Raw genomic sequence first — 16,498 nt, forward strand, 5'->3', positions numbered from 1 at the left:
GGGGCATCCGGAGCTGCGTGGTAGCAGCGCTCCCCTTGGTAAGGCCTGCGAACCCGCGCGGTGTCAGTTTATCTACGCCCGTCCGTGCTTATCGATCGTTCCTTGTGGCCCAGCTCACCAACTGGGTGAAACAGAAGAAAGACAAAGAGAGAGAGAGAGTGAGAGGGAGAGAGAGAGAAAGAGAGAATGCCACAATGGAATGTGGCGAGTCCTGTGCTCATCCTTACCCGTACGACTGTTGCAGGTTAGGCTAGACGCACCAATACAGACGCAAGCGAGTGTTTTTTATACCAAAAAAAAGCAACACCAACGAGTGCGAGTGATAGACAAAGCAATTGTGTGTGTGTGTGTTGGTTTGTGATCTCTGACGCATTAAACACTTAGACACCTAGCAAAGGGGGAGGCGGCCCCTGCAGTGTGCGAATGGTGGTAATACTGATCGTGCTGCCAGGAACATGCCACCAGCATACGCAACCATGGGCGCAACCGCCGGCACCACCGGCACCAACCAAAGCGACTGAGCCGGGCCACCAGCGGCGGGCGCGGGACCGGCCGCCCCCGGCGGCGCACCGTGCCGCGCACGGGCGCCGCAAGCCCGGCACCAGACGGAGCGCCCGCACGGTCCGCCCGGAAGAGGATGGCGACCAGCGGCGGCCACCGTCGCCGCACCTGCTCGATGCGAACAACAACCACCGTCCGGCGGACGGGCTGCGCTACCTCTCACGAGTAATCATTTCCGACGACTTTTCGCAGGTGGAGGTCAAGACGGCGGTGCCGGACGAGGCCGAGGTCGAGGCAGTGAACCGTGAAGGTGAGTGCACTAGCAGTTTCCGCGTGTGCGTTGCATACAGTCGGGCGCAGCCGTGACTGGTGATGGGACAACTGTAGTTTTCGGTCGGAATCGATGCCGGCTAGCTGCGAAGTTTGCTGGAATCGATTCCGGATAGTAAGTTGGGAATGAGTTACCGGGATCTGTATGGGCTCCGAAATTGGTACCGGAATCGACTCCGAAATCTAAAACGGCTCCGGAATCAGCTCCGGAATCGGCTTCGGAATCGGTATCGGCTCCGGAATTGGTCCCGGAATCGGAATTGGCTTCAGAATTGGATTCGGAATCGGCTCCGGAATTAGTTCCAGAATTGGCTCCGGAATGAGTTCGGTAATCGGAATCGGCTTCGGAATCGGCTTCGGAATCGGCTCAGGAATTGGTTCCGGAATTGGCTCCGGAATGAGTTCGGTAATCGGAATCGGCTCCGAAATCGGTTCCAGAATCAGCTCCGGAATTAGTTTCGGAATTAGAATCGGTTACAGAATTGCAATCGGCTTCGAAATCGGAGTCAGTTTCGGCATCTCCATAAGTATAGACGTTTGGGTCCAATGATGCTACGTATTGATAGCCGCAAAGAATTCAAATTTACTTGTAAACGATCTATTCTCATGGAGATCAATTCTCATTCCAGAGCTAATTCCAACTTTGGAGTTAATTCTGAATCGAAGCAAATTGCGATTCCCAGGATCGATTCCGATTCCGCAGGCGATTCTGATTGCAGATTCGAAGTTATCTTCAGAATCGGTTCCGGAATCAGAATCTGCTTCGAAATCGAAGTTTGTTTCGACATCTCCATAGGAATAGGCGTTTGGATCTAATGATGATTGATAGCGTATTGATAGCCGCAAAGAAACCAGATTTACTTGTAAACGAGCCATTTCACATGGAGATTCTCGGAATGATTTCACCTCGGAAGCTTCAATCCAAGAACAGATTCTCATTCCAGAGCTAATTCCAATTCTGGAGTCAATTCTGATTCCGTTTTTGGAGTAAATTGTGATTCAGGAGCCGATTCTGATACCAGAGCTGTTTCTAATTCCTTTGTTGATTCTGGAATTGTAGTCAGCTCTGGAATCGGAATCGGCTCCGGAATTGATTCCGTACACAGAATCGGAATCGGGTAGGTCCGATTACGAGCTCCCATCACTAGTCGTGGCATTAGCGTGTGCCTACATTTAGGCGCAATGCATCGCTGCCCGAAGAGTGTTTGCCTAATTAATTTTGTTTTTATTAATTTTGTTTGCTTTTTCTTCGCAAACCATTTGTCCTTATCTTTCTCCTATCCCCTTCCTTCCCTTCCACACTCCGCGCCATACCCGGCTGCAGAGGAAATCATTAAGAAGCGAAAGACGGAGCTAACGACGACGCGCCAGATCGAGACGCGCGTCAAGCGGCAGCTACTGTTCGAGGATGGCAAGGTGGTGGAAGATTCGGGCCCGATCGTGTCGACCAACACGACCGAGGACACCGACAAACAGGAAACGGTACAAACCGAGGTAAGGACGCGATCGCGGGCTCGAAAACGGGTGGATTACCAATTCTTTGATTTTATTTTCCCATTGCTTCGCAGCACCGTACCCTGGGCGATCCGGCGGAGGTGGGCGAGGGCGAGCCGTCCGGTAACCGGCTGGCCGGTACCGGGGAGCTGAGTGGCGGCCCCCACCCGCAGCAACCGGCGTCCCCGGCGGTCGATAATGTAGTCAGCGGCGGCAGCAGCAGCAGCAGCGCACCAAAGACGACCGGCGGCACCGCCATCAGCGTAGCGCGCCCTCCCGACGGTTTGCTGCGCAACATCAAGGAGGAGGTGGTGGTGTCCCGGGAGGAAACCAAGGAGCGGACCGAGGTGACCGAGCAGAAACATTTCGGCGACTTTAGCGACGACGTGAGTATGCGCGGCCCCGCCCCAACTTCCGGTTTGGTTTGGGAGCGTTTTGAGGTTGGGGAGGGTTTTAAAACTGGCTAGCGTCTAACTTCCGGGCACCAAGCAGCTGCTTAGCATTGCCCAAACCATATGCGGGTAACGGCGCAAGTGATTGGCCCAACTAGCTCTACAGGCGCAAGCTTAGAACGTGGCCCGTTTTGGCTGGCCGTTTGAAACTATTCGCTGCGCGGCGACGGTGGCGTCCAAGGTGACGCACCATGTTTGCACCATGTCATCACACTCTGTACACTGCTTTATCATGCGTTGCTGGCAGTCAACACATTCGGCAGCTCCGATATTTTAACGCTGCTGCAATGTTTCCGATACTGAATACAGAACTGAACGTTATCGAGTTAGAGCAACAGCAGCCGTCCGTCTGGAAGGTGTCGATCGGTATCAATGTGCGAAGGAATCGAGACAGGAAAGGCTAATTATAACCTTTGGCGCTGCTTGATTGATTGATGAACAACGGTTTACTACGGCCGCCCATTGATAGATGTTCTACTGGCTTTCTCTGTCTCTCTCCATGGATAAACGCACCACGGATAGACTCACCCATACCAGATTGCAGGGTTTACAGCTCCACTCACAAACAAATACCTAAATAATTGCTCAAACATTGAAGACCTCAACATATTTTTAGCACGCTGTCCCAAGAAATATACCTAAAGAATGTTTTTTTATGAGTGAGCTAAGCTATATACTAACATAGTTTGAATAGTTTGAAAATGTTAGATAGTCTTTAAAGTTGTAATACCTGTAAAGATGTACTGAAGACGCTTATAAGATTGTCTGGTAGAACTAAAATATTGTTGGGGGTTTGATGACTGTATTCTGGAGTACGTTTTAAGTCCTAGGATTTGAGGCTTAGATGTCAAGACCAACTGATCTTATTGGCTGCTTATCAAGTCTTGGATGAAGGGGACTCAGAACAGACTATACAGGAGATACCGAGTATGTCTAATTTCTGAGCTCCTCGAAAACCATGGTTTTGCGTGTAGTTTTGGTTGCGGAAGTTGATTTTATCCCCAGCATTAATAATTCAATATGATTCAGGAAAAAATAGAAAAATAATACCTTGTTCAAATACCTATCAAACCTCAGAAAACCACGAATCTCTAAATGTGCGTACATCAGGTACTGTGCATCTCGAAGACTACATGTACGTAGATATACTTAAAAGTTTCAAGTCTGCACAAATATTTCTTAAAGACTGGTTAAACTATCTTCCCCACATATATTGCACTACAAATCGTTTAAAATAGTTGTCAATCCATTTTTATTCCTTTTTGTTTCCATGTCGCCCATGTTGAAATTTTGACAAACAAATTCATAGTTTACATGACAAATAGATGAAGCAAAGGGCAATTTCCAACCCACTTTTCATGTCATGGTTGCTACGGCACAACCCTACAATAGCTTTTGACGTAAATTCTGTGTTTTTTTTGTAAACATTGTTGTTTGTATTATTGAGGCATGCTGATGTAGTTCAAATTAATATGAAGTATTTCAACAGTGAACATTATTTGACATGGATTTCTGCAGAAAACTATCAAATGACAACAATTTGGCAATCTTTCGCAAACAATATCATGACTTCATTACCAAGTTTCATGAAGTCTTATTTGGTAATACAAGGCATTCAAATGAAAACAGGAAGACCTAATGAAATAATGTTAATTTAAAATGTTCCTTGACCTACGTTGATGATTTTGAGAGGTCGAGGTGTTGCTTGTCTTTAAAAGGTTCAAAGATGGCTTGTAAAACGATTTCTATTTCAAATTCCTAGCTTAGAGTTCAGGCAGAAAACCCCTGTCAAAGCTCGGCACAAAGCCGATTCCATAGAAAAGGCATAACCGATCGCTGCTGCTCCCTCACCATCTCGCTTCCTTGCCTAGAAGAGCGGACGAAGGGGAAGGGATCAATCTAGCTCCCTGGCTAGGCGGGCCGCACCCTGACCCGCCGCCTGCCGTGCCTGTCATCCACAGGCTCCGAACAGCCAAATCCGAACCGCAAGCGACAAAGCGAAAGACTTCAATGCCCTTGCAAAGTCACCGGTCAACTGCAGGCGACGAACCCGGTTTCGCTCTGTCCGCCGAGCAGCAGCAGCAGCAGCCCGCTATCGCTCTCGCGCAAACATTCTCGCTCACTCTCTCCCTCTCTGCGGCTACGTTTTCATTGTTCGGGCGGCCACTACTAGATTGGAGCACTTCTGGCAGGTTTTCCAGCAGGGCGCATACCGGTTTTGCAAAATAAAAGAAGAAAAAAAAAACAAAGACGAAGGGCCGACCAGGCATCCAGGCAAAAGGGCTTTGGGCGGGAGGGTATGCTTGTCCCTCGTTCTCAGACCACCACCACCTCCGACCGCCCACAGGTGCCTGTGCAGTGGCCACCCCAAAACAGCTCTGCCAAAGCTCTGCACACACACACACACACCCACAAACGACATAAAAAAAGAAAAGAAAAAAGCATCCCCTTATGAAAGCGTTACTGTTTATTACCTTTGAGCCGCCTTAGACTCGTCGCAGCGTCTGATTGATCTGAGGTGGAACAGTTTCCATTATGTTTGCGCCTTTATTACTCAAGACGTGTGCGCGCACACACACACACACACGCATACAGTGCACAGCAAACATAACAAAACTCGCTCCCGGCAATGTTTTGCCTCCATCACTTCTGAGAGGAGATCAGAGAGGGTGGAGGGGAGGGGGGAGCTCTGCCATCGATTTTCCACCTTTTTGCTTTGTGGCGAGTTCGTGCCGAGCATCGTCAAGAATGTCTGTCTTGCAGTGTCCCGCGTATTACGGGGAGGAGGAGGTCATGCAAAGTAGCTGCTGCTTCCCGGGTTCCCTCTCTGTCGCTCTCTTCTGCTACTATATCAATATAAACACACACACACACAAATACAGACGCGGTCTCTACCGTCTTCAAATTCACATTCGTCTCTCGTCTCGTCTTTATCGCTATTTGCGCGTGCAGCAGCAATGTCTATTATGTAGTCTCCCGAGTGTCGGTACGACTCCACACACCTCGTGCCCCTTTATTACTTCTCTCTCTCTCTTTCTCTCTCTCTCTCTCTCTCTCTCTCTCTCTCTTGCTCTCTCTCTCTCTCTATGTCTTGCTCAACTCTGAACCACTCTGAGGAGCTAGCTGGAGGAGAGCTGCAGAAGACCCAGTGCAAGACACTTTCGGGAAGGCTTTTGCTCGAATTGCTAAAGTCACGAAATAAATAACCCCAATCGAGAGAATCTTGCGTCTGCGAGCCTGACTCGCGATCCGGAGCCACTCAGACGGCTCCCTTGCATCCCCCGCCACCCAGGGAGCTCGCAACTAGAGTTTTTTTTTTTGTGGCCGCGCGTGAGAGCCTAAAAACCCGTTCAACAACCTGCCTGCCATGGCTGGCTGCGAGCGCGCACCCAAACCAGACGCGAGAAGCCTCCTCCGGGCTCGCATTTAAAGCGGCGAAGAGTAGGCATCTGGCATGTGGGTTTCTTGCCGTTGCTCTTGCTGTTTGCTAATGCTGCTCAACTGCTCATTTCTTTCTCTTCGCCGCTCCGTTTCCCCGCCTCGTTGGGCTCTGGCTCGACGGGCCGCCACGGTACGGTTGGGCTTTGTTTCGTGCAGCCGCGCCAGTGTTGTTTGATGCTCGGGCCCGGAATGCAGCGCACGGACTGCTACGGCGTCCTGCGGTTGTTGCTTTATTTTTAACCTTTTTTTTGTATCGTTCCTAGCGGGCGGGATTTGCTCAATCAAAGTGTCGGTGTGAGTGTTTGGGTCTAAGAATTTGTGTGTACGGTGACAAGCTGATTGCAAGATTGTAGTGATGTCCCGGCGTATGCCCTTTTCTGGATAGCTTTCTGTGTGTGTGTGTGTTTATTTTGTTCTGTTGGTTTTGGAAAGCTGTGTGAAGAAAGCCGTTGACCGGCACGGTGACAGTGTCCTGACTATCAACCCCGGGAGGGCGGCAAGTAAACAGCAAGCAGTGTGTGCTGGGTCGTCCCATGTCGGACTTGAGCCGTTTAGTAACAATCAACCTGAAGGTGACATCGAGCAAGAAGCAGCGTGCAACGCCGAACCCGAACGTCGTCAAGTGATCCTGTGAGTTCCAGAGGGGGGGAAACAAAAAGTTATTGTAGAGATATCAAGATCTAGGCAATTCTAGGTCGTTTTGCCAAAGATTTTGAAGGTCGTTGGAATTCCAAAATCTGTGAAGATCTCCAGGCTCCAGCAAATTCGGACGCTGATCGGTATCGGATGTATGTCTGGAACATCTTGAGCAAACCTCCTTCAGAATCCTGAGATCCTCTTGGGGAACCTCTGCTGGAAAGGTCATAATAGCGCTTGTTGAACTTCTATTGGAACTCCAGCAGAAAAAAAGCTCATGCTGGCATATCATAAGGCTGCTCTGGCTCGAATGAAAGACCCTCTGCTACACCAAGTAAAGTTCCCACAGACCAACCATCGGGAAATTGCACCCTCACGCCATTAATTGGCGCCGCAAACTATCGATATTCTTCCCGTTATCAGTTACCGGTTGATTTGCCCAAACAGGTGGATTTTTTGGGGCCGGGCCCAGTTCCCTCGCTCACAACCGTACCGGCAAAAAGAGGGACAGCACGTTGAATTGCAGCTTGAGTGCCTGGTGGGGTTTGTTTTGTTTTCGGCTACTACGCTACGAAGCACACGCACAGACACTGGATGGAATCTAGCGCGGCAATCATCAACTCCTAGCCTCCTCCACTCCCCCCTCCCCCCCCCCCCCTCTTTTCCTCGGTCGACTTAACCACATTTCCTCCTTTCTCCACCTCGCACGCTCGCTACCGTTTTCGATACCGGTACAGGCAACGCGGTACAGCCGTTGGACGTCATAATGGGTAGGTTAATGGGTTGCGGCGGTTGGAAGTTCGAACTTCCGCATTTGGAAAACCTTTTTTTTGGCTCGCTTCGTTCGCGAGAGCACGGCAAGCGACCGCGTTTTTTTTTCTTCTGCCCGTACCGCAGTGTGTGACACGGTTTTGACCTTGCGGTGCGCGACTAAATGCCGTCCAGCCGCGTGTGACGGCGAACCGTGGCGCTAATGCTGGAGAAGGTGCAGGCACCGAAGTTTGACGGGGACCGATTAGGGGCGGGTTTTGGATGCGCCAAACCAAACAAAACTGAGACAAGAAAATGAAAAGGAAGTCAACATCGAGACACCTTCCCGTCTCGAGGAGATGCTCCCGTTCAGTGCGAAAAGGTCGTCACCGTCGTCGCCCTAGCGGAACGGTGGAAGATTTGGGGTCTTTTCGCTCGGCGGGTTCGGTGGCTTTCCCTCCCAGGTGAGCGATCCTTCAGCTGAGGCGTTGAGGATGGGGAAGAAGACCCAGAACCCGTTCTCCCAATTTTACCCTTCACGTTTGGCCTTTGCCTCAGCATCCTGCAAATTCACCAGAGCCGCCATGAGCGGAGGATGCACGCCAATGTGTGCCTGCGGATCATCAGGAATCAGTGCCCCGGAACGGTGAACTCCACGAGATGGCCCAAACAGAACGGGCTGGAGAAACCGGTGGAAGAGAGCACATCTTCTTGCTGTTTTGCTACTCCTTGTCCCTCCCGCTAGCGTTCGTTAGCTGAATATTGGTTAATTTTAGGCGCAAATTATTGAGCGCTGCTTGTGTCTGTACGGTCCCCTTCGTAATGAAAGTTGAACCTACCTCGCCACTCGATGCGTATGTATGTGTGAGTGTGGGGTGGCCCTACTGGGCGTGGGGCTGCTACTGGGACTAGCTCAAGGACGGACGGGCCATTGGCGTATTTGCAAGCCTTAGCAGCACGAAGTAGCAGAAGAAAAAAAAACGAGCCATCGAAGGCGAACGCAAAGTGAAGGGTCCAACACCCCGGTGATCGGTTATTTGGCGATGGCTGTGAGGTAAACTCCCTGATATATATTTTTTTTATACTGCAAAGACCGTTGGCAACCTTTTTGGCAAACGAGGGGAGTGAACAAGGCTCGCCGAAGATCTGCATGCAGCTCGGGGCCTGCAGCGGCTCCAGACGAACGGTCAAGAACAGGTTTTCTTTCTTTTCGGAGCCCGAAGCCGTGTGCTCTGCACCCGTCTTTCCTCCATTCGCAAAGCATCAGCCAGCATCAGGGTTAGGTCGCACCGTCTGCTTCTTGGGGCTCCAATTTCTGGAGATACTTCGGGGCGGTGTAGCCTGGACACTGCGACGGCATAAGTAGCAGTAGGCAGTAGGTCCTCCAAAGGTGTGAGCGTGACACTGCCTTCCAAATGGCCAGTTCACACGGCAGAGATCGTTCGCCAGAATTCGGATGAGTGTCCGATGATGCAATCGACACAATCGACGGGTGGTTTGAAGATCTCTGGGTGCGCTCTCGGCTTACGTAACGGCCGGGCGAAGATGGGGTCACCAAGAGACACGCTGCCAGATGATGGGCAGAGAGCGAGAGCAAGAAGAGAAACAACAACAAACCGTCAACAAACTCCCAGTTCCACCGGCGTTGGGCAAAAGGCCAACATCTCCCATCTTGCTCGGAAGAAGCGGCCTGCAAGAAGCAGCAGGTCCCATTAGACGCGAGCACCCCCGGCCTGGCCAGGGCACGCGAAGTCTGGCAAAACAGTCACGAATGAAGTTTTGTGTAACCGCGCGGGATCTCCGGGATTTTAAAGGCCTTGGATGGTTGGCAACATCCTTCTGGCAACGTGTGAGCTAGCTTGGCTCGGTTGAGCAACGGTCCCGAGCCCCAAGAGATAAGGACGACTGGGTGATTGGTGAACCGTAGGTTACAGTTGCTGCTCGGAACACGCGTCAGGGAACACGCTTGGAACCCGTTTTTGTTGTGGCCGTTGTTTCGTCTCAGCTGCCACTGTGCACCGTTTATCGATCGATCTTTCTTCTTCGACCTTTTCGTCGGACTCTCCATCCCCTCGCCCCACAACACGAATCAGTTGTACCAATTGCGGCTCTAGGCGAGGGCACAAAAATGGGTCAATGGCTGCGTCGTGCATTTGAGGATGATGCCGGGGATCTTGCGTTATCGCGCTCGCTTTAAGCGGTTGGATATTGGGGCATTGATAGCCAAAACGGGCGGAGTGATGAGAGAGAGAGAGAGAGAGAGAGAGAGACGCATGTGGGCTAGATTCGTGTGCTTGATGAAACATAATTAGCATATCCATTGTAGGTTCGGGTTACTGGCATCAATTCCAACCTATTGTTTTTTTTTTAGCCTGCCCATTTAAAGGTTCCTCTCTCCTCGATATCTTGGTTTGTAGTACCAGTCAAGAAATTTCAAAGAGTTCCATATTATGCTCCCAATATCTCCAATTCGATGCTCTGTAGAGTCTTGCAAGCTCCAAAAGCTTTATTGATCGAAATGGATCAACGGCAACCAACTGACAGGCCTTCTGCTCTCACATACTCTGCTTCGTACCACGAACTAGCTTCGGATATTCGAATATTCAGCCTAACGCGCCATCTATCTGACTGGTGTGCGTTGGCCTGCAACCATACTTACACAGCTACTTCCTCCCTGTATCCTCCCAGTTCGTCTCGTCAGCAAATCAATATGATTGATGAGACGAGTGACGAGACCGCTGGGCCTGGCAGAATTCGCCAGGAAGTGGGTAGCGTAGTAGCGCTTGGGGGAAACTCGTTCCGCGAATTAAGCTTCCCCCGTTGCCTTGCTGGGCCGGCTTGATCGGTCGGGATTGTTCGACCCTTCTTCTTTGCGCTATTTGTTCAGCTAACGTTCCTCTCCAACCTCTCCAGAGTAGACGCTATCGTGCCACCTACAAGCGCACAGCAGAGACCTTTGCAAGGGTTGTGCAGGTTTCCCCATCGAGCAGCGAGCTCCAGAACAGGTTTGCTCTAAGAGAAAAACCGACAACGGACAGCAGATCCTGACAATCATTCATGTCCCGATACAAAAGAGTGGCAGACAGAGAGAAGGATAGAGAGAGAGAGAGAAAAGGAGAACAGTATCGCTGTGTACACCCGGACGAGTGCAAATAAATTATGTACAGTTATCGATAGCGCAAGCAAAGATGGCTGACCTCCGGAGGCTGTCATACAGAGAGATGAGAGAGAGAGAGAGAGAGAGAGAGAGAGAGAGAGAGAGAGAGAGAGAGAGAGAGGGAGAGAGAGAGAGAGAGAGAGAAAGACCGAACAGTGCTGCCGCTTGCTGTTGGGTCGCCAATATTGATGGCACATCCCAGCAGACAAAGTTACACCTGAGCGGCGCACAAAGAACCATTAGACTCTGGGGCAATGAGTTCCACCGGCTGCTGTTGTAGGTGGTGGTGCTGGTGACGCTCGTCACGAATTACGTTGCGGCTTTCGCTTTTTTCGTGTCGCAGTCGGTTTGCACCTAATCCATCTCCAATCGACATGCCAGCTAATACACACACACAGACTGAGGGATCTGGGCTCTTGGCTCTGATCTCTGTGCAGTACCCAGGAAGAAGCAACTATATAGAAGTTTGCCTTTAAGCATCTTTGAAGCTTTATTGGTATAATTTCAATGATCCGAGAGAAAAATGGAAATTTTTATTGGGTGCACTGCATAACAGCGACCATCAGCCGCTTGGTGCTCTTCGTTCATTCTCGGACTGTGGGATGAGACTACGAAGTGAGCAAATAATCTAGCTACCGCGAAGTCAAGATGCAATCAAATGAATGTGAACTTAGTCACCGACCTGCTGCAGACAAGAAAAATATATGAAAAAGATATTTTAGCGATTGAAATGACCGTTTTTTAAGCTCCATTTTTATTTTGCAATCAATTTTGCAACGATTTGAAAGTTTTCTATTGGAAAAAAAACCCAAAAACCCTATTCGGTGGTCTACGGATGGGTATTTTTGTTCCACCGTTTTGCTTAGAGTAACTTGTCCCCATCAAACTGCGCGACAAGTGTTTGTGATCTGGTCCGCCCAAATGGATTTTAGCGACGCAACAAACAAGCCGCCAAACGCTAGCTGCAAATTAAAATGTTTGAATTAATTAACCACCAAGCTGCCAATTACTATCTTTGAAGTGGCGAACAGGCTTCCTGTTCAGCTGTTTAGAATGAAAAGTTGTTAGTAGAACAAAAGCTCCTGATCGCTGAACAAGGAGCACTCCCAAGTGTCGCCGACAGAGAAATAGAAGTTGCAAACCTCGGCGCGTTGCGTGTTGCTCTCTGAGCATTGTTTGCTCAGTATTTTGTGTTCTTTTTACAATATTTTGTTTGTTATTTTGAGTTCGTTAGTGTAGCGGAATTTGAGACAAGAGTGCCATTGGGACAAAGTACTAACGAGCACTCAGTAAAACTTAAGTTTAATGAACAAATGTAGTACCATCTGAGTATGCAGATGGTTTTGTTCCCATGACTAGATATACTGTGGCAAACTTGATATAGAATATTTAACTTTCACATTTTTTCAACAATTTTATGTTGTGTAGCAAAATAAAGTAACACATTTTTTAAAACCATATCAAATAAGTTCTCAAAACACATAGAAACAAAGAATCGAGAATATGTTTATACTACCGCAAAACTGCGATATTTTCGTGGGGTCGCTAAAAAAATTCAGAAGACAAAAAATACAATTTAAAAAAAAAACTTCTGAGGCAAAAGAGTGACTAAAGGTATGTTGGAGCACATACACTAGTGGCACACAAGTAAACATTGCAAAATATCCAAAATATCCTTGTATTTCATCCTTATGACCGCCTAGCCCCATACCTCAAAAAGTCATTTCTTTTTCAACCGTTTTTAAAACCCTTCTCAAACGGTTATGCGTTGCGCTCATTTCCACTGAAACTCATTTATAAGTGAGGAAATAGGTGTAAAATGGCTATGAGATTTAAATCGGCTTTTGATGAAAAGGTTTGTAAGTGAGTTATAACATGAAATGCATTTGCTCCAAGTTCGCTACCTGCCATGTGCAGATCAAACACCTCAAAGACGTCGAAAACAGGCGAATTGACGAATTGCGAAAACGTGCATATTTGCATGTCGACGAACAATTCTTTTGCGGATACAGGGTTTTACAGGAGTTCTCATAGCTGTGGGGCAGTTTATTGCATCTTTAATACGTGAAATGAACTCTATGTAAAGGGAATTTAACTCTATAGCACCCTTGTTGGACAAATCTAATAGGAATATATATGAATTTCACTTCCCATTAGAAAGAGTCAAGAAAGTGTCTCATTCCTATGAGAACCCCTGGAAAACCCTGTAAAACCACGTTTTGGAACACATTTTCTTCTTCTTCCATTTGAAACATTTTTTTTTCGAAAATGCTAATGTCTGTCCATGGTGATGCAAAAGAAACTTTTAATCAAAGCCAAATCAATGCGTCCCACTTCGATCATCAAGCACTGTAGTGATAGAACGCTGTCGATTTGCTTCCAAGCCCCCCTCCCGGACGCTCTATCTCTTGTTGGGTTTACAGCAAAGGACGGCTTCGTTAACGCTCGCATCGTTGACACTGGGCAAGTGTGTGGTGCACACACACACACACACAGGCCGATTGACGACAGGTCAGCTCTTTGTTCTTCGCCAGTCGCAGCCTGCGAGCGCACACAACACTCAGCGTGGGTGTAGCGAGAGAAAGAGAGAGAGAGAGCACTAAGGCAGGGGGAGCAGGCAGCGAGGGCACTCTGTTTGCACTTTTATAAATTCCTGCAGTCATTCACACCGGCTGTTCACTACCACGCCACAACCGCCAACACAACCATGGCGACGCTATTGGGCGTAAGCCAACGCAGGAACGCAGATGTCGCCTGGACCAGTGCCTTGACCACAGCAAAAGCTGGAATGGAAGGCTCTTTACTGTGTGTTTGTTTTTTTGTTTTTGTTGTTGTTGTTGGGATACTAATCCCTCTTCTTCCGCTTCCCGCAGGCGTACCTGCGGGCGATCAACAGCGGCGTCGACGACATACGGGAGCTGCTGCTGTCGGAGAAGGCGCGCACCGAGCTGCAGCAGCCGACCGGGCCCCAGCTGGTGCAGCAGTCGGTCAGCACGCGGAAGGTCATCGACAGCGAGGACACCGACATCCGGCAGCTCGCCAAACCGGACGGTACGCTCGTGACGGAGAAGGAGCAGACGCGCCAGCACGAGGAGCTCGTCGACGACGCGCTGCCGGAGCCGGACGGCGGCTACGACCAGGTGGACAGCGGTGAGCGCATCATCGACCAGAAGGTAAGTACCGGCGAATCGCACCCGAACGTGCTCCTAATTGTTGGTGACTTTTCCCCCGGTCCAGTCGTCCGCCCAGCGGTACTTCAAGCAGCGGGACGAGCAGCATGTCGATCTGATCGGACCGGGCGGGGAAGTGATCGGACACGAGATGCGGTACGCAGCAGAGCAGACCCAGATGAGCAGGGACGGCGGGGGTGGCGGTGGTGCCGGTGGGGTGGGACGTGCGGGCGAGCCGGGCGGCGGCCTGCTCGCCGACTGGGACAGCCTCTCCGACCGGTTGCGCAAGGCGCGCCGGCTCGGCCGGCATCCGAAGGAGCTGGCGCTCGGGCCGGGCGGCGGCACCCAGCCGGCGGCCGGCAACCTGCTGCCGGGCGGGCTCCCCGTGCTGAACGACCGGCTCGACGCGCTCACCAAGAAGCCGCTCGACTTCGACAAGGAGGAGGAAACGCGCAAGGCGGAAACGAGCAAGTGGCTCGAGTCGCACTTCGGCAGCGAGTCGCGGTCGTCGCGCGACTCGCGCGAAGACCTGGACGAGCTGGTCGAGCCGACCAAGCGCACCTACTTCAACGTGACGATCAAGTCGGGCGACGGACCGGCCGAGCCGGACGGCCGGCGGGGCAGCACCACCGTGCGCCCGGTGGGCGAGTGGACGGGCCGCCGGGGGCTCGGCGGCTCCCGGGAGGATCTGCTGCTGGTGGAGCGCGGTTCCAGCCACGATGCGGGCTACCGGTCCGGGGAGCGGTACCGGTCGGGCAGCGAGGAACCGACTGGCCGGCCCGTCCAGCGCCAGCACTCCACGGTGCAGCCGCCGTCCGCCGGGGGGCCGATGTACGCGTCCGCCTACCTGACCGCGCCCCGGCCGAAAGCGGCGAACGGTGGCGGGGCGGAGCGCAACTTCCACGCCCGGTACGGGCGGTCCGTGTCGCCCGACCGGCACTCGGTGGGCCAGATCGGGGCACCGGCCGACGGTCGGCCAACCGTGCCGCAACGGCGCAAGGTGCTCGAACGGCGCCAGGTCGCCGTCCAGCAGCAGCTGCAGCAGCAGCAACAGCAACAGCAGCAACAGCAGCAGTACCACGGCAAACAACCGGTCGTACATCATGGGTACGCACCGCGCAGTCGCTCCGTCTCCCCGATCCAGATACCGCCCGTGGTGACGACACTGCGCAAACCGTACCAGAAGACGCGCTTCAGCAGCATCCAGGATCTAAGTCACGCCGGCGGCCCACAGCAGCTCCAGCAGCAGCAGCAGCAGCAACGCACAGTGAGCCGGGCGCAGAGCACGCCGCCGAAGGCGAACCGCGTCGGTTCCGCCATCGGCAACTCCATCCGCAAGCTGATGGGCAAGATCCGGTCCGCCAGTGCGGAGCGCAAGCTCAAGCTCAAAAACACGAAGCAGCAGCAGCAGCAGCAACGATCGCAATCGCCCTCACCGTCCACCCAGCACAAGCGACAGTCCGGCAACGGCGGCAGCAACACCACCACCACCACCTACCAGCAGTACAACGTAATCGACGGGCACATTAGCAGCGGCGGCGGGTCGCCCCTGCTCGGCCACCACCATCCGTACGGGGGCGACGAGCAGCGGTTCGCGAACGGTGGCCGATCGCAGTCGCAGCACGCGCTCAGTCACAGGCCGACCGGTGCCGGCGCAAGACGCGATTCGGCGCGCGAACACCGTCCCTACACCGAGCGGCGCGGCTCCTCCGACGTACTGTCCGACATGACGACCGGCAGCGGTGGTGGTGGTGGTGGTGGCGGAGGGGGTCCAACGCCCCGCCAGAAGTACTATCTCGGCGAAAACCCGTACGGTGGCAGCATCTTCGGCAAGGAAAACAAATACAACCCGGCAGCAGCGGCGGCGGCGGCGGCGGCAGCGGCAGCGGCAGCGGCAGGGCGAGATCGGCGCGAGGAACGTGTCTACAACGCCGCCCATACACGGTGAGTGTGTGCTTTCGATGTTGTTTGGTGTCCGCAGAGCCAAAGATGGAGCGGTGGCCGGACACACCGCCATATCTGGCCCGCTGACTGTGCGTTGGTGTGGCGGGAGTCTCCGCAGTCTTGCGTAGGGCAGTTCTCGTATAGCAGACATGTAAACAAACCAAATGGTGCTGGGAACCGGTTTGATTGGACCCACCCCCATAGCAGGTTAGGACAGAAGGATCAGTAGGCAAGCTGGTAGGGTTTGGAACAGTGACACGTTTGGAACAGCCATTGGCATGAATCAACTCGATGGATAGTGTGTGGTGGATAGTTGGCAGTTGAAAAATGTTCGATCGGCGGGACACTTTTCGCATGTCAACGTCGCCTAAGAGCACATGAAACTGTAGGCGCAATCATCCTTTCCCCTTGGTGATGTTGGAAGATTTTATTTGGTAGATCCAAAAACACCAGAGGCACTTTTGGTGACGTTAGAAGGTATTCAATGGTTGATCCCAGTACACCAGATGCACTTTTGGTGATGTTGGAAATTATTCTATGGCGAGTTAAAGCACATCAGCGGCTCTTTTGGTGATGTTGGAAAATATCATTTGGTAGATCCAAGCACATCAGAGGCACATTTG

At 51.7% G+C, this 16,498-nt stretch overlaps 1 protein-coding gene across 4 annotated transcripts in view; it reads left to right on the forward strand.

Moving 5' to 3' along the window:
- The window catches only part of LOC121588445, a 34,560-nt gene that overhangs the window by 14,867 nt on the left and 3,195 nt on the right, over positions 1-16,498 (forward strand). For all 4 annotated transcript variants that reach the window (XM_041906396.1, XM_041906406.1, XM_041906416.1 and 1 more), the window contains 5 exons: positions 754-811; positions 2,156-2,325; positions 2,400-2,711; positions 13,635-13,934; positions 13,999-15,875. In XM_041906396.1, coding sequence (XP_041762330.1) covers positions 754-811; positions 2,156-2,325; positions 2,400-2,711; positions 13,635-13,934; positions 13,999-15,875 — 2,717 coding nt within the window. The remainder of the gene's footprint in view (positions 1-753; positions 812-2,155; positions 2,326-2,399; positions 2,712-13,634; positions 13,935-13,998; positions 15,876-16,498) is intronic.

Source organism: Anopheles merus, chromosome X, assembly GCF_017562075.2.
Source record: "Anopheles merus strain MAF chromosome X, AmerM5.1, whole genome shotgun sequence".
Classification (NCBI taxonomy): Eukaryota; Metazoa; Arthropoda; class Insecta; order Diptera; family Culicidae; genus Anopheles; species Anopheles merus.